This window comes from Trichechus manatus, unplaced genomic scaffold (genome assembly GCF_000243295.1).
Source record: "Trichechus manatus latirostris isolate Lorelei unplaced genomic scaffold, TriManLat1.0 scaffold00043, whole genome shotgun sequence".
Taxonomy (NCBI): domain Eukaryota; kingdom Metazoa; phylum Chordata; class Mammalia; order Sirenia; family Trichechidae; genus Trichechus; species Trichechus manatus.
In genome coordinates this window covers 5,177,806-5,191,288 of record NW_004443979.1, presented here as the reverse complement: position 1 = coordinate 5,191,288, position 13,483 = coordinate 5,177,806, and the positions used below count along the sequence as shown (strand labels likewise).

Genomic DNA, 13,483 nt, shown 5'->3' with positions numbered 1-13,483 from the left:
ATGAGACTATGAATTCCTGTTGTTCTAAGCCATCCAAGTATGTAGTAATTTGTTACGGCAGCCCTAAGAAACCAATACAGTCTTCTGGGTGGCAAAGAAAAAAGACTTTTACATACCTTCTCAAGGTACAGGCATTTACTGGAATATTGTTAACCATGACAACTAGGTAGCCTGAAAGTCCTTTAGATTAAAGGCTACATTCCTTAGGAGCTACAATAAACCTCTGAAGTTCAGATGTCTCAAGAAAGTTTCTTCACAGACAACCTTCAAGACATTTTAATCATTGTGAAATGCAGAATAGGATTTCACTATTCTACTGAGCACCTTAATATGTGCTTATTAGCATTTCATATGTCTTTGGTGAAATGTCTATTCAAATTTTTTGCTTTTAAAAATTGGCTTGTCATCTTATTATTGAGTTGTGAGAGTCCTTTATATATTTATGAGTACATCATTTTTAGTCTTCAACTTTATCTAAAAAGTTTATTCTACAGGACCTACCTACTATTTAGATTCTGTCTCCTTTAGCCCTGTATCAACAACTTTCCTACTGTTCCAGAGTTCCTTCTGTTACTGAAACTGCTAATTGGAATGGCCTGCAGTTTCAAAGCCTCAGACAATATTTTATTTGCTAGAAGTGATAAAGGTAGAAGTTAATAAAGCTGTGACTCTCTTTTTTAAGAAAATAAATACATTTTAACAAACGAATATAAGGCCTATAACATTCTACTTCAACAGTGTAGGCTTGGTAGGCATATGTTCCCCATGAGATAAGGTTCATGAGAATCACTAGCAATCAGCCCTGACATCAGTAAGATACTCAACCAAAGCCAGCAATTGCCTACCTACAGACTCCTTTTTAATATGACAGGAAAAAAGACAGTTTTAAAATGGCAGCTTGCAAGCCCTGTGGTTGCTGTGGAACCAGACTCCAAGCCAGCAAGCATTTGGCTTAGTTCCTGATAACAAAAAGTGGGTGACCTCATGCTGCCTACTTGGTCTCTGACAGTAATCCACTGAAGGGCTGTTTTTTTTTTTCTTTTTCTTTTCAGCTTCATTTTATGAGGTGGGAAGCCCTACTTTGGCCCTTCAAGCAATAAGCCTAGCTCCAGTCCTTTTTGTGTGTGTACAGCAAAGTGCCAGCTGTCACTGCTCGCTTTCAAACCTGGAGCCCATGGCTTCAGCTCTACTTGGCACTTTGTATTTCTCTTCCATTCTGATCCACAGAGATATTTATCTTGATGCTGAGCCTGCTTTTATCTTTTGGGTTGTATAGGTTTATCATCATTGCTAATGTATTCAGAGTAAAGGACGAGGTGGATCAAAGAAGCTCACTATGCCATTTTGACTGAAAATCATTCATTTCTATTTTTAGCTTATATTCCCAGTCAATCTATTCCTGTATTCTTTATTTTGTTTATACTAAAACATAAACTATGGATTCATTTCAAGTAATTACCAACATATTGGTTAAGCGCTCAGCTGCTAACCGAAAGGTTGGTGGTTCAAATTCCCCAGCTACTCTGCAGGAGAAAGACCTGACGATCTGCTTCCATAAAGATTACAGCCAAGAAAACCCTATAGGGCAGTTCTACTCTGTCACATGGGGTTGCTACGAGTTGGAATCGACTTGACAGCACCTAACAACAACCAACACATTAGAGTGCATTTTTATATATTATCATTTATTTCAAACATGAAATACATATTTAAATTACTCACCAATACTATGAAACTGCCACCGCTGATGAATTCTTTCTGGAAGAAGTTGTAAAATTTTCTAAAAAAATCAATCAATAAAACAAAGGGAAAAAAAACAAAAAGCAAGTAATGAGTTCACATCCTATAAATATGAAAGAGCAAAGAAAGCAATCACAAAGTGCTTAAGAGTTTCTTATGCATTATAAATACAAAGTAGTCTTTGAGCTAATTGGATATTACTGGCACTACTTCAGCATGGGCATGCTGATCAATTTTTGAGAACTCCAGAAAACAACCAATACCAGCAAAGATCTAGAACAGGAAATGAATGAAAATTATCTTTTACAATGATATGGAAATTAAGTATATTTCTCCCTAATTATTAAATATTAATTACAACACATTTTAAATATTCTCATTTACTATTCTTAGAATTTCTGCATTATGGATATCACTGATGAGTATTCACTTCTTTCAGATATTAATATTTGTGACATTTTCTCTTTCTTCAAGTGATTCTTTCTCCTGTTTTGATAAACTTAAGGGAAATATTTTGATTTCACAAGTATCTAATCAAATATTTTGTACTCTGGTTAGTTCATGTGAACCCAGAAGTATTTAGACATAAGACAGATGCAATTATGAGAGCAAAATTTAAAAATTTAGGAGTCCTAGAGTTAAGTTTGGAGTCTCTAGGTGGTACAACAGTTAACATGCTTGGCCGCTAACCAAAAAGTTGGAAGTTTGAATCCACCCAGAGGCATCTTAGAAGAAAGGCCTGGGAATCCACTTCTGAAATATCAGTCATTGAAAACCCTATGGAGCAAATAATGTCATATAACAATATGGGTATAAATTTTGTATGAGAAATTAACTTGAGCTGTAACTTTCACCTAAAGCACAATTTAAAAAAAAAAGAAAAGAAAACCCTATGGAGCACAGTTCTACTCTGACACACACGGGGTCGCCATGAGTCAGATCGACCTGACAGCAACTGGTAACTGGTATAGTTAATATATATAGGTTTCCATTAATTGGGAAAAAACACTTAGCATATAATACTTTCAAAATTTTGCCTTTAACTTCCTTTACTACTGCACTTGTGTGACATTCAAGATTATTCTAGATCAACAGCTGCCTTACTGCTGAGCTATGCTGAGTTCTCATCCAGTAACTGAATGACATTTGTATTTGTGTGTGTGTGTGTGTATGCATGTGATGTTATTGCTGCTCTTAACTGAAGGGCACCAACTGTGAGCAACTGAATGCTCACACTGCCAAGCACTAAACTAGACATTTTATATAATGGTATCTCATTAACCTTTATAACCATCCTAAAAGGAGGGTTTACTAATCTCATTTTATAAATGAGGAAACAGGTTAAGTAATCTGCTCAGGTTATAAAGCTACAAAATAAAAGCAGATACAGAGACCAAAGTATATGAGTGGTTACCAGGGGCAGGAAGGAGGGGGAGAAAGGGAGTTATTGGTGAGGGAAAAATCGCATTAAGGGCAGGGTTGCACAGCTGATTACTGTAATTGCTGTCAATAAGCTGTACACCTGTAAAAAGTTGAACTGGCAAAAGTTGTGTGATAGATACATACAACAATAACCAAAAGACAAAAGAGTAGCTGCTGAGGCTGCTATGTAGAACCAAGCACCTTATGGGATTTGGTTCCTTGGTTTGGAGGTTTAGGCTCATAGTTTCATGGGACATCCCAATTAATTGGCCTAATAACGTGTTTAGTGCTTCTGTTCTACCTCCTAATTCACTGTGTAGTGCCTGGGGTCTTAAAAGCTTACAAGTGGGCATCCAAGACACAACAATTGGTCTCTATTCATCTGGAGCAACAGAGAAAGGAGGAGAGTCAGGATAGGAGGAGTACATGGAATGTGTTGGTAATTGCTTCCATAAACAACTGCCTCCTTCACCATGAGACCAGAAGACTAGATGGTGTCTAGCTATCATTAATGAACACCTAGATCAAAGATTCTATAGAAGAATCCTGACCAAAAGGGGGAAAATGCAGACAGAATTTCAAATTCTCATAGACTCTAAACTTTCTGGAGCCATGGAGGTTGTATGAACCCCTGAAACTATTGCCCTGACATAATCTTTAAACCGTAAACCAAAAATATCCCCTGAAGTCATCTTAAAACCAAACAATAGTTTAGCTCAACTAGTAAAAAAGGTCTGCCTTTAGCATTATGCTCTTTTAAGAACTATCTATATTGGATCAAATTGACAACAGCAACTCCAAAGATCAGAGAGGAACCTCAAGGGGCAATGAGTTTATGTTAGTGAGGAACAACTCAGAAAAGGAGGGTGAGAATGGCTGCACAACTCGAAGAATGCAATCAATATCACTAAGTCATACATGTAGACTGTTAAATTGGTACATGTTTTGCTATGTATATTCCTAAAAACAACAACAAAATAAAGAAAATTCAGGGTGGGGGAAGAACTAAACAAAGAAATATATTACTTAAAAATAAAATAAAATAAAAGCAGAGATTCCAATCATAATATGCCTATTTCCAAAACCTGTACATTTATACTATTCTGCTCAAAAGACGATAACACATATTTTATACTTCTCTATCTTGTCTTTGATATGATCTTCTTTAGTCTACTCCATACTAGAGGATTATGAGGAAATTAGAAAGTCCTGAATAAAGAAATGGTCCTACATGAGATACATAAATTTCTTTACCCTTACCCCTTCCCCCCCATATGTCTCCAATACCTAGTCAGCAACGGTATATTAATTTTGGTGTGGAAAAGAGATGAAATTATAGAAAAGTTGAAAAAACAAGTTTGTAAACTACTCAAAAACATTCCCAAATTATGACTATTATACTTTATATTTAACCACTTGTAAAATGGTAATACATGTCTCTTTATGTGGTTCATATAAAGATGAAAGAAACATGTGCCCTTAACTACACATAAGAAAACAGAATGTATATCCTGTACCATACTATTAACATTACATAATGATGCTTTTTATTCCAAAAAAAGAGGAAATCAGTTCATTTACACTTTGATTTTTTTCCTCATAAGTCTCTAAAGGTAGAGGTCAGATATTACTATCTCCATCATAAGCAGAAAACCGTCAGCACACAAATTAATTTTTTCAAACAATGAAAACCCTGTATCTAATATCTTTTTTTATTAAAAATTGAGTAATTCATTAAAGACAAAAATATTTCTGTTCAAAGAATAACAAATAATCAGTATATGTTACACACAGGAAAACATTTTTTAACATAATGAACACCTTGAAAGAGCTTCTGTTAACTAATCAATCATCTTTGTTTTCTGAATACAGTGTAAGCATGAACATTTGAAAGATATCTATTTTCAAGAGTTATTACCTTGCTTTCTCAGTGGGTACTTTTATTCATTTCTCAGAACATCTATGTTCTAATATTCATTTTGTGAACAGTTCATACAAACACGTGGGGAAGTAGATACAGTCAAATTCCTCATGGTTAACAACTAATGAAAATTAACTGTAGAACAGGTATCAACATTAGTTACTTCTGTCTCTAACTCTTAAAAATAACTTTCTAATTTTAGCTGTGACTAAATCAACCACTAAAAGAGTTATCAAGTTGTTCAAATTCTTCTAAACTATATCAAAATACTCAACGTACAAAACAGTGAATCAATTAGTAGCAGATAGACTAGTTCAATATTTAGAAACTGATTTCCAAATTCTTTCTGATGACTTTCAAGTCACAAGGTCTAGGACTGGCTTTCTACAGGTCTCTAAATTCTCAGCAAAAGTCAGAATACATCTATCATCGTTTGCTTTGAAAGAAAAAACAAAGAACAAGGAGTTATTCTGGAGCTATTTAAAGTGAGAAAAGGGACTTAATTTTTATCAGTGTGCCAAAAAAAAAAAGGAAATGAACTTTAGCAGAGCATTGAAGTTTCTGCTCACCTACCCGAGCTATGTCCTTCTGACTATTTATTAACAATAAAAGCTGCCCCATTCCAATCGAAAGTAATCTAGAATGACAACTTTTAGAAGATTTTAAGACTATATTATGCAAGTTTGCAATAAAAAGCAGTTAAAGCAGAAAGTGTAAATTCCTGAGACATATAACATTTCCATGAATTTACCCTCTCAGGAAAGAATGTTCTGGAATTAAAAAGAAAATTCTCCATTTGTGTAAACTTTCCATGAAATTAAAGTTTTTATTGTTTGCAAATACATCAAATATCCTCCTAATTTTGTGGTGTCAAACGAATAAAAACAATTCTATCTGTAATGAAAAATAACAATTTATGCCTCAAAATTCACAGAAGTAAGTCAGGTATACTTAAATCAGCTAAAAAGTTAGATTTCATTCTTAGAGAGGATAACAGATTCACAGTGTTTCATTATATGCTTTATACTTCAATATATTCCTATATATGTTGCAAGAATTATTTTTGAAAAAGAAAAAAAGTTAGATCCATAGGTACTTACCTCAAAAATAAAAAGTATAGCATCCAATTCCTCCCTTTGAGATTTGTGACCTAAAACATTTTTACAAGAAAATATTTTAAACATTTCATTTTGTCCTCATTGTTAACAATCACCTAATAAGCTTAAAATATTTCAAGTACTGAATTGTTATTTTCAGTGATCTTTAGTAAAATGTTTACAGCATATTCTGTTCAATACGTAGACAATATCATAGAATCCCTCTCTACTCTTTTTAAACAATTAAATTTGAATTCTACATACTTATGTTTAAAAAGAAATCATGATGTTAATGAGGGAGGAACAACTCAGAAAAGGAGGGGGAGAATGGCTGCACAACTCGAAGAATGTAATCAACGTTACTACACTGTACATGTAGAAACTGCTGACTTGGTGTATGTTTTGCTGTGTATTTTCTCAACAACAACAAAATAAATAAATAAAATTAAGAAAAAAAAAATCATGAAATATTCTGAAGAATTTTAAACACACTCTTAATATGTTAATGACTACTCCAACCTGGAACATGCTTCTATGGAAGAAGAAAGAAGGTGAGATGAGGAAGCAGGTAAACCTATGAACGAAAAAGCAAATCTTCTAAGCCTTCTCAAAGTTAACGCATTAGCTGTCTCTCAAATACATGTCACTAGACTTATGATAATAGTGTAAGAGGGGTTTCTAAAAGCCACCTGACAAAAAAGAAGTGAAGTAACACTAAAATCCTGATGTCCAAGAGTCTTATTTTAAAGTTAATGCTTGTGACAATTATTCAGAACATCAACATAAGCCAAGATAGATTTTAATTTCTTACCTTTCTGTTTAAGACTAGCTTCAATTGTCACAAAATTTTCAAAGAACACATAATATATATGTGAAAAATGCTGGTCAAAAAATTGTTTAAGATCGATAGACTCTGCATTCTCTGAAAAATAAAAGAAAACAATTTTTAGTGATTACTGTGTTAAATCATATTTAGCAAAAATGTATAGTGACAAGTTCCTTCAAAAACAAAAATCAAAGAAACTCTTCTAAAATTCTATCCTATTAAAATATTTGAGATACGTATTCATAGACTACATTCTTGTTATCACAACTTTAGTCTCTATACATTTTAGTTTTAATTTTAAAAACTGTGCAAGGTTATCATAATCTTAAGTTTCCTAAAAGAAAACAATGTCTCGAGAAATTTACTCAAAACAGTTTATTAACCATACAAAAAAAAAGTCAAGTTCTATTTTTAATTCACAACTACACCTCTCCTAACTTCTCCCTAAGACGGTTTAAAACCAGTGTTTCTAATCATAATTCACGATACCTGAAATACATTTATTCAGTAAATAAGTACCTAACAATAGGCTTTGTAAACAGGAACTTAAGGGATTACGAAACTTAAACACAGATAGTACAATCTAAAAGAAATTGTCAGTGCAATACAAGACACCCAAAATTAACAGATATACGCACAGTAGAAAGCATCAGGTAGGGAAAGGTGAGGTAACAGACAACGCATAAAGGCAGTTGAGAGGCACAAAATTAATTTTAAAGCTCAGTGAGGGGTGAGGGGTCACCATGAATCGGAGTGACTTGAGGACAACTATTGTTTGTTGTTACGGAAGAGGGTGGGGAAAGAAGAAAAGCCTGATAAAAGATATAATATTTGAAAAGAAGTTTTAAGAACAGGAAATGTCCTGGACATGAAGTGGCAGGGAAAAATGAGAAAGGCATTCTAGACATAAACAAAGACATGGAGTGAGGAAAGCACGAGGCATAAGAGGATGCAGAAAAATAATTCATTTTGCCTAGCACTTAGAGCATTTTCATAAAAATAAAACTGAAATAGTAGATTTGAGAGACACTGGAAAATGTCTTGAAACTAAGGAGATAGAATTTACTATTCTAAAGCAAGATGCCTATGTACATATGTGTATATGTACTTATGCACAGAAGATACTAAATTATTATCAGTGGTTACCTAAGAAGCAATGACTGGTTTTGGTGTTTGGTTGATTTTGAGGGGGAGTAAGAAGTTTGACACAGTGGTTAAGAGCTTGGCTGCTAACCAACACATCAGCAGTTCAAATCTACCAGCCGCTCCTTGGAAACCTGTCATGGTTTGAATTATGTCCCCCAAAAAATGTGTGTATCAATTTGGCTAGGCCATGATTCCTGGTACTGTGTGATTTTCCTGTATGTTGTAAACCTGCCTCTATGATGTTAATGAGGGAGGATGGGTGGCAGTTGTGTTAGTAAGGCAGGACCTGATCTACAAGACTGGATTGTGTCCTGAGGCAATCTCTTGAGATATATAAGACAGAAGTGAGCAGTGAGACAGGGGGACCTTATATCATCAAGAAAGCAGTGCCGGGAGCAGAGCGCACCCTTTGGACCGGGGTCCCTGTGCAGAGAAGCTCCTAGTCCGGGGGAACACTGAAGAGAAGAAGGCCGACAGAGAGAAAAAGGCTTCCCCTGGAGCTGATGCCCTGAGTTTCAACTTTTAGCCTACTTAGACTGTGAGGAAATAAATTTCTCATCGTTAAAACCATCCACTTGTGGTATTTCTGTTATGGCGGCACTAGATGACTAAGACAAAACCCTATGGGGCAGTTCTGCTCTGTCCTATAGGGTTGCTACGAGTCAGAATTGACTCGATGGCAACAGGTTTGATTCTTGGTTTGGTTTAAGGAGCCCTGGTGGCTCAATGGTTAAGTGCGCGGTTGCTAACTGAAAGGTAGGAGGTTTGAACTCACCAGCTGCTCCGCAGGAGACCAATATGGCAGTCTACTTCCATAAAGGTTTATGGCCTTGGAAACCCTATGGGGCAGTCTGACTTTGTTGTATAGGGTCACTATGAGTCGGAATCTACTCGACAGCAGTGGTTTTAAGGAGTTTGAAGGAAAAAGTGAAGTAGAGAACTTTATATACTTTCTACATTTTTGTGCTTTACAAAATGTATGTATTTCTTTCACAATAAAAAATAAATTTAAAAATTAAACATTTCTGAACCTGGGAACGAGATGAACAATAAACACTACTTGTAAATAAACCCAAGTTAAAGGTAAACACCAAGTAATTTCTCGGAAAGCTCTTAAGGTTCAATGGAAGATTTCAAAATAAAGTAAAACAGTAACAACATATAGATAGCACTTTAAACTCTCTTTCGGATATTACCTCATCCTATCAATACTTAAAATAATCCTTTAGTGACAGCTCCTCCATGGAATTTTCCCAGATATTCCTCTTTTGCTTTGCCCTCCCAAAAGGCAGGAATGGGTGCCCTTTCCTCTCTATCTACACCCTTAGATTCTCTCCATTTCTCTTTTGTGCAAATAACAACGTCTCAAGGATTTTCTTGTTTTCCAGGGCTTCTCTATAGCTCCTTGAGAACAGAAATTGTGTCTACCACCAAACCAAAAACCAAACCTGTTGCTGTCGAGTCAGTTCTGACTCATGTCTACCATCTGTCCCGTTGCCATCAAGTCGATTCCAACTCTTAGCGACCCTACAGGACAGAGTAGAACTGCCCCATAGGGTTTCCAAGGAGCGGCTGGTGGACTCGAACTGCTGACCTTTTGTTTAGCAGCTGCAGCTCTCAACCACTCCGTCACCAGGGATCTATGTCTACCACAGTAGTCCCAAAATCTAGCATAGCGCTCAGCACACAATAAACCAAAACCAAATTCATTGCCATGGAGTCTATTCTGACTCATGGTGACCCTACAGAACAGGGTAGAGCTGCCCCACAGGGTTTCCAAGGCTGTAATATTCACAAAAGCAGACTGCCACATCTTTCTCCTGCGGAGTGGCTGGGGTGTTCGAACCGCCGACCTTTCCGTTAGCAGTCAAGCCCTTTAACCACTGCACCACCAGGGCTCCAAAATAGGTACTTAAGTATGTTTTATCATTAATAAATTAATTTTACTGTAATGCATTAATTTTGTAGCTTGGAAATTTTTGGCTTGGAAAAGACTGCATTACCTACTGACAGACAAAACAGCACTCCTTCACTTTGGTTGAGAAGCCCTGGTTGCGCAGTGGTTAAAGAGCTCAGCTGCTAATCAAAAGGTCGGCGGTTCGAATCCACCAGCCGCTCCACAGGTGAAAGATGTGGCAGTCTGCTTCTGTAAAGATTTACAGCCCTGGAAACCCTATAGGGCAGTTCTACTGTGTCCTTCCGGGTTGCTGTGAGTCGGAATCAACTCACGGCTGTGGGTTTGGTTTTGGTTTTCATCTTGATTGGAATTACAACACCCAGCTTTGACTCCTATCTTTAACACTTACTACCTGTGTTACTTTAAACAGGACGAGAAATAATAATAACAGCTAACAAAAACTAAATGCTTCCCAGATGCCAGACATTTTTCCAAGTGCTCTACAGAAATTAATTCCTATAATCCTCACAGCAACACGATGAAATACATACTATCATCATTCTTATTTTATAGATTAAAAAACTTAAGCACAGAGAGTTTAAGTAATTTAGCCAGTAGAAGCAGAATCAGGATTTAAACACCAAGCAGGCAGCCTGGATCTAGTGTCCATGCTCTTAACCTCTATGTTATTCAGCCTCCAGTGTAATACCTATATAAGAAAAATATAAGAACAGTAATAATTTATCTATTACCTGTCTATAAAAAGAGTAACAGTCATCAAATGCTAAATATATTTCATATAACATCAAAATAAAAACATATACAATTAAAATAAACAGGAAAAGTTTTATTTTTTCCATAAAGTAGTTGGAGAAAGTAAAAAATAACTGTAAAATCAGAATGAAACAGACTGCTATAATAATCTCTAAATTTCCTGAAATTAATGTTTTAAACACAACTAACCTCCTGGGGGAAGAAGAAAATGAGAATAGTAACAAATCAAAACAAAACAGAAGCAAAGATGAATCAATTTAAGATTTTGCAACTGAATTTAGAAGCCAGGATGATATTCTCTCTTAATTTCTTTCCCATACAGTATGTTAACAAAGCCTGGAAGCTACAAACTTGCCGATAAAAAAAAGTCTGATCAAAATTAGGCTTTTTTTTCAACTGTATGCCTATTTGCAATGAATTAGCAAATAAAAACTTTAAAAAAAATAATTTTGATCATCAATTCACTAAATTTACATGGTGAGGAAAGTAAAGAAGAAACACAGGTGGTAAGATATAATACAAGGGTTTCATTTATTAAAAAATAACTCTCTGAACTAAATAATAACAGAGAAGAGAGGAAAATGGAAAAGGAAGGAAATTCAGAAAGAAACAAGATTATGGAAAAACTTCAACCAATTTTAAACACCAGCAACAAGTCCTATCTTTTCCAAAATGGTCCCCTTCACCCCATTCTATTTTCTATTTCCATGAACGCCTCCATTACTTTTAGTCAATTTCATTCCTAATTATGTCACATGAGCTAATATTACTTTCCTAAAGATACTGGAAGTTCTTTGTGAGCAGAAACACTGTCTAAACTTCTTTTATAACTTTTTAAATTTTTAATCTAATGCTAAGGGAAGTCCCTTGCACAGTGCTGAACTGGTGGTTGGCACTTAGGAAAAAAATTTTAATGGTTCAAAATTTTTCTCTGTTTTCAGAAATACTTATGTTTGATCTGAAGTATTTGTGAACTAGTATTTCCATAAAGAAACCAAAACCAGAAAATTCAGATTGATGTTCTAAGATATAAAAAACTGACTCAGGCTGCAAAATGCCTTACAGACCTTTAGGAATACTACCTTTAAGCAGCAAAACAGTTCTAGACTTCATTTAGGCCACAAAAACAAAAACAAAAAAAAAGTCTCTGTAGTCTGTTTTAATGACTAAGCTTTAAGAAACTGACTGTAATATACCTTCTACTACATATATTAAAACATTTAAGCACCATAACAAATACATAATTAAAAACTTGAAGGTTCCTAAGTTTTATGTTTTCCTAAGTTTAATGTTCAGATATTGAATACTACTCTATACAAGTTATCATACAACCCAAGTTGGAAGACCAAAAATTCAACGAATTTTGCAGTGTCATTTTTCTTTCTCATCTATTAAAAAAAATCATTTAGAACTGTTTTTTTCAAATTATGGCTTCAAAATACACTGATCTGTGAGATGTGATACAAATAATCTGTTCCTACTAGTAAAATATTAAATAGTGTAAATTACTGCCTTAAAATAATCAATGATAATGAAGATGGATCTAACAACACGGGGACTACCGTAACAAACTAACTCTCTGGAAACATATAGAAATGCTGGATAGAAATAACTAATATAATTAATTTAATAATAAGTTTTAAAAAAGAAAGAGGGAAAGTGAAGAAAAGAAGGAAAGGAGGAAGTGGATGAAGGAAGAGAGAGGAGGGGAAAGGATGAATATGGAGCAAGGGGTGTATGTGAAAGAAGAGGGATGAGAAGAAAGAGGAGATGAGAAGGAAGAGGAAATGAGAGAAAGGGAAGGCGGGGGATAGGCAAGGGGAAAGAAACATAGAGATACTGTATAAATTATAATACAGTCAAGCACAAATAAAGATATGAGGATAAAGGAACAGAAAGCAGAAGGGAAAGAAAAACGAAGGCAGGAAAAAGGGTAAGAAACAAATATGCTGGATAAATTACAATTTTATATATAATCAAGCTCAAAAAAGAGGAGGATATATGGGGAAAGGGGAAGAAATTAAGAAATGGGAGAGAGGGAAAGAAGTACAAAGGAAGGGAACTGAGAAATAGTAAATTGGAAGACAGAAGTAAAGATATTACTGAGAATGTAACATAGAGAAATAACAAGATGAAAAATATAAAGAGGATAAGAGACTGCATAAGAAGTTCCAGGAACAAAGACTAAAGAAAATGTGAGCAATATTCAAAGAAATAATGTCTGAAATATTTCTAAAAATCAATGAAATGTATCTATTTAGCATGAGGCAATGAAGAGACTGAAAAAGTATATTTAGTTGCAAGAAGTGAACACAAATAAATTTATATACTGACACATCATAAAACAAAGTGGAAACATTAAAATTAGCAACAGATAAAAGCACACAGTTGCCTACACATGGATATCAAAACTAACAGCAGATCTCTCATCTGCACAGTAGTGGCAAGAAGATAATGCAGTTTTATATTCAAAGAACTGAAGGAAAGTAACAGTCTATCTAGAATTCTATCAGCTAAACTATTGTTCAAAAGAAAACAGAGTAAAGGCATTTTCTAACACACTTAAAATTTACCACTCAAAGACCTTCACTCAAGAATATATTTCTGGGGTGAGACAGTACACAATACAGGGGAAACTAGCACAACCTGTACAAGGAAAG

General features: G+C 34.9%; 1 protein-coding gene across 7 annotated transcripts in view; it reads right to left on the bottom strand.

Moving 5' to 3' along the window:
* RALGAPA1 (Ral GTPase activating protein catalytic subunit alpha 1) overlaps window positions 1-13,483 on the bottom strand; it is a 261,573-nt gene that overhangs the window by 222,900 nt on the left and 25,190 nt on the right. For 6 of the 7 annotated variants that reach the window (XR_002824118.1, XM_023731458.1, XM_004376508.2 and 3 more), the window contains exons 2-4: window positions 6,992-7,102; window positions 6,184-6,233; window positions 1,723-1,780 (exon numbers count right to left, since the gene is read on the bottom strand). Coding sequence is in view for 5 of the 7 variants with exons in the window: in XM_023731458.1 (XP_023587226.1) it covers window positions 1,723-1,780; window positions 6,184-6,233; window positions 6,992-7,102 (219 nt within the window). In the remaining 2 variants the exon portion in view is untranslated. Of the gene's footprint in view, window positions 1-1,722; window positions 1,781-6,183; window positions 6,234-6,991; window positions 7,103-13,483 lie in introns of those variants that run through there. The other variant, XM_023731459.1, reaches the window with a different exon arrangement.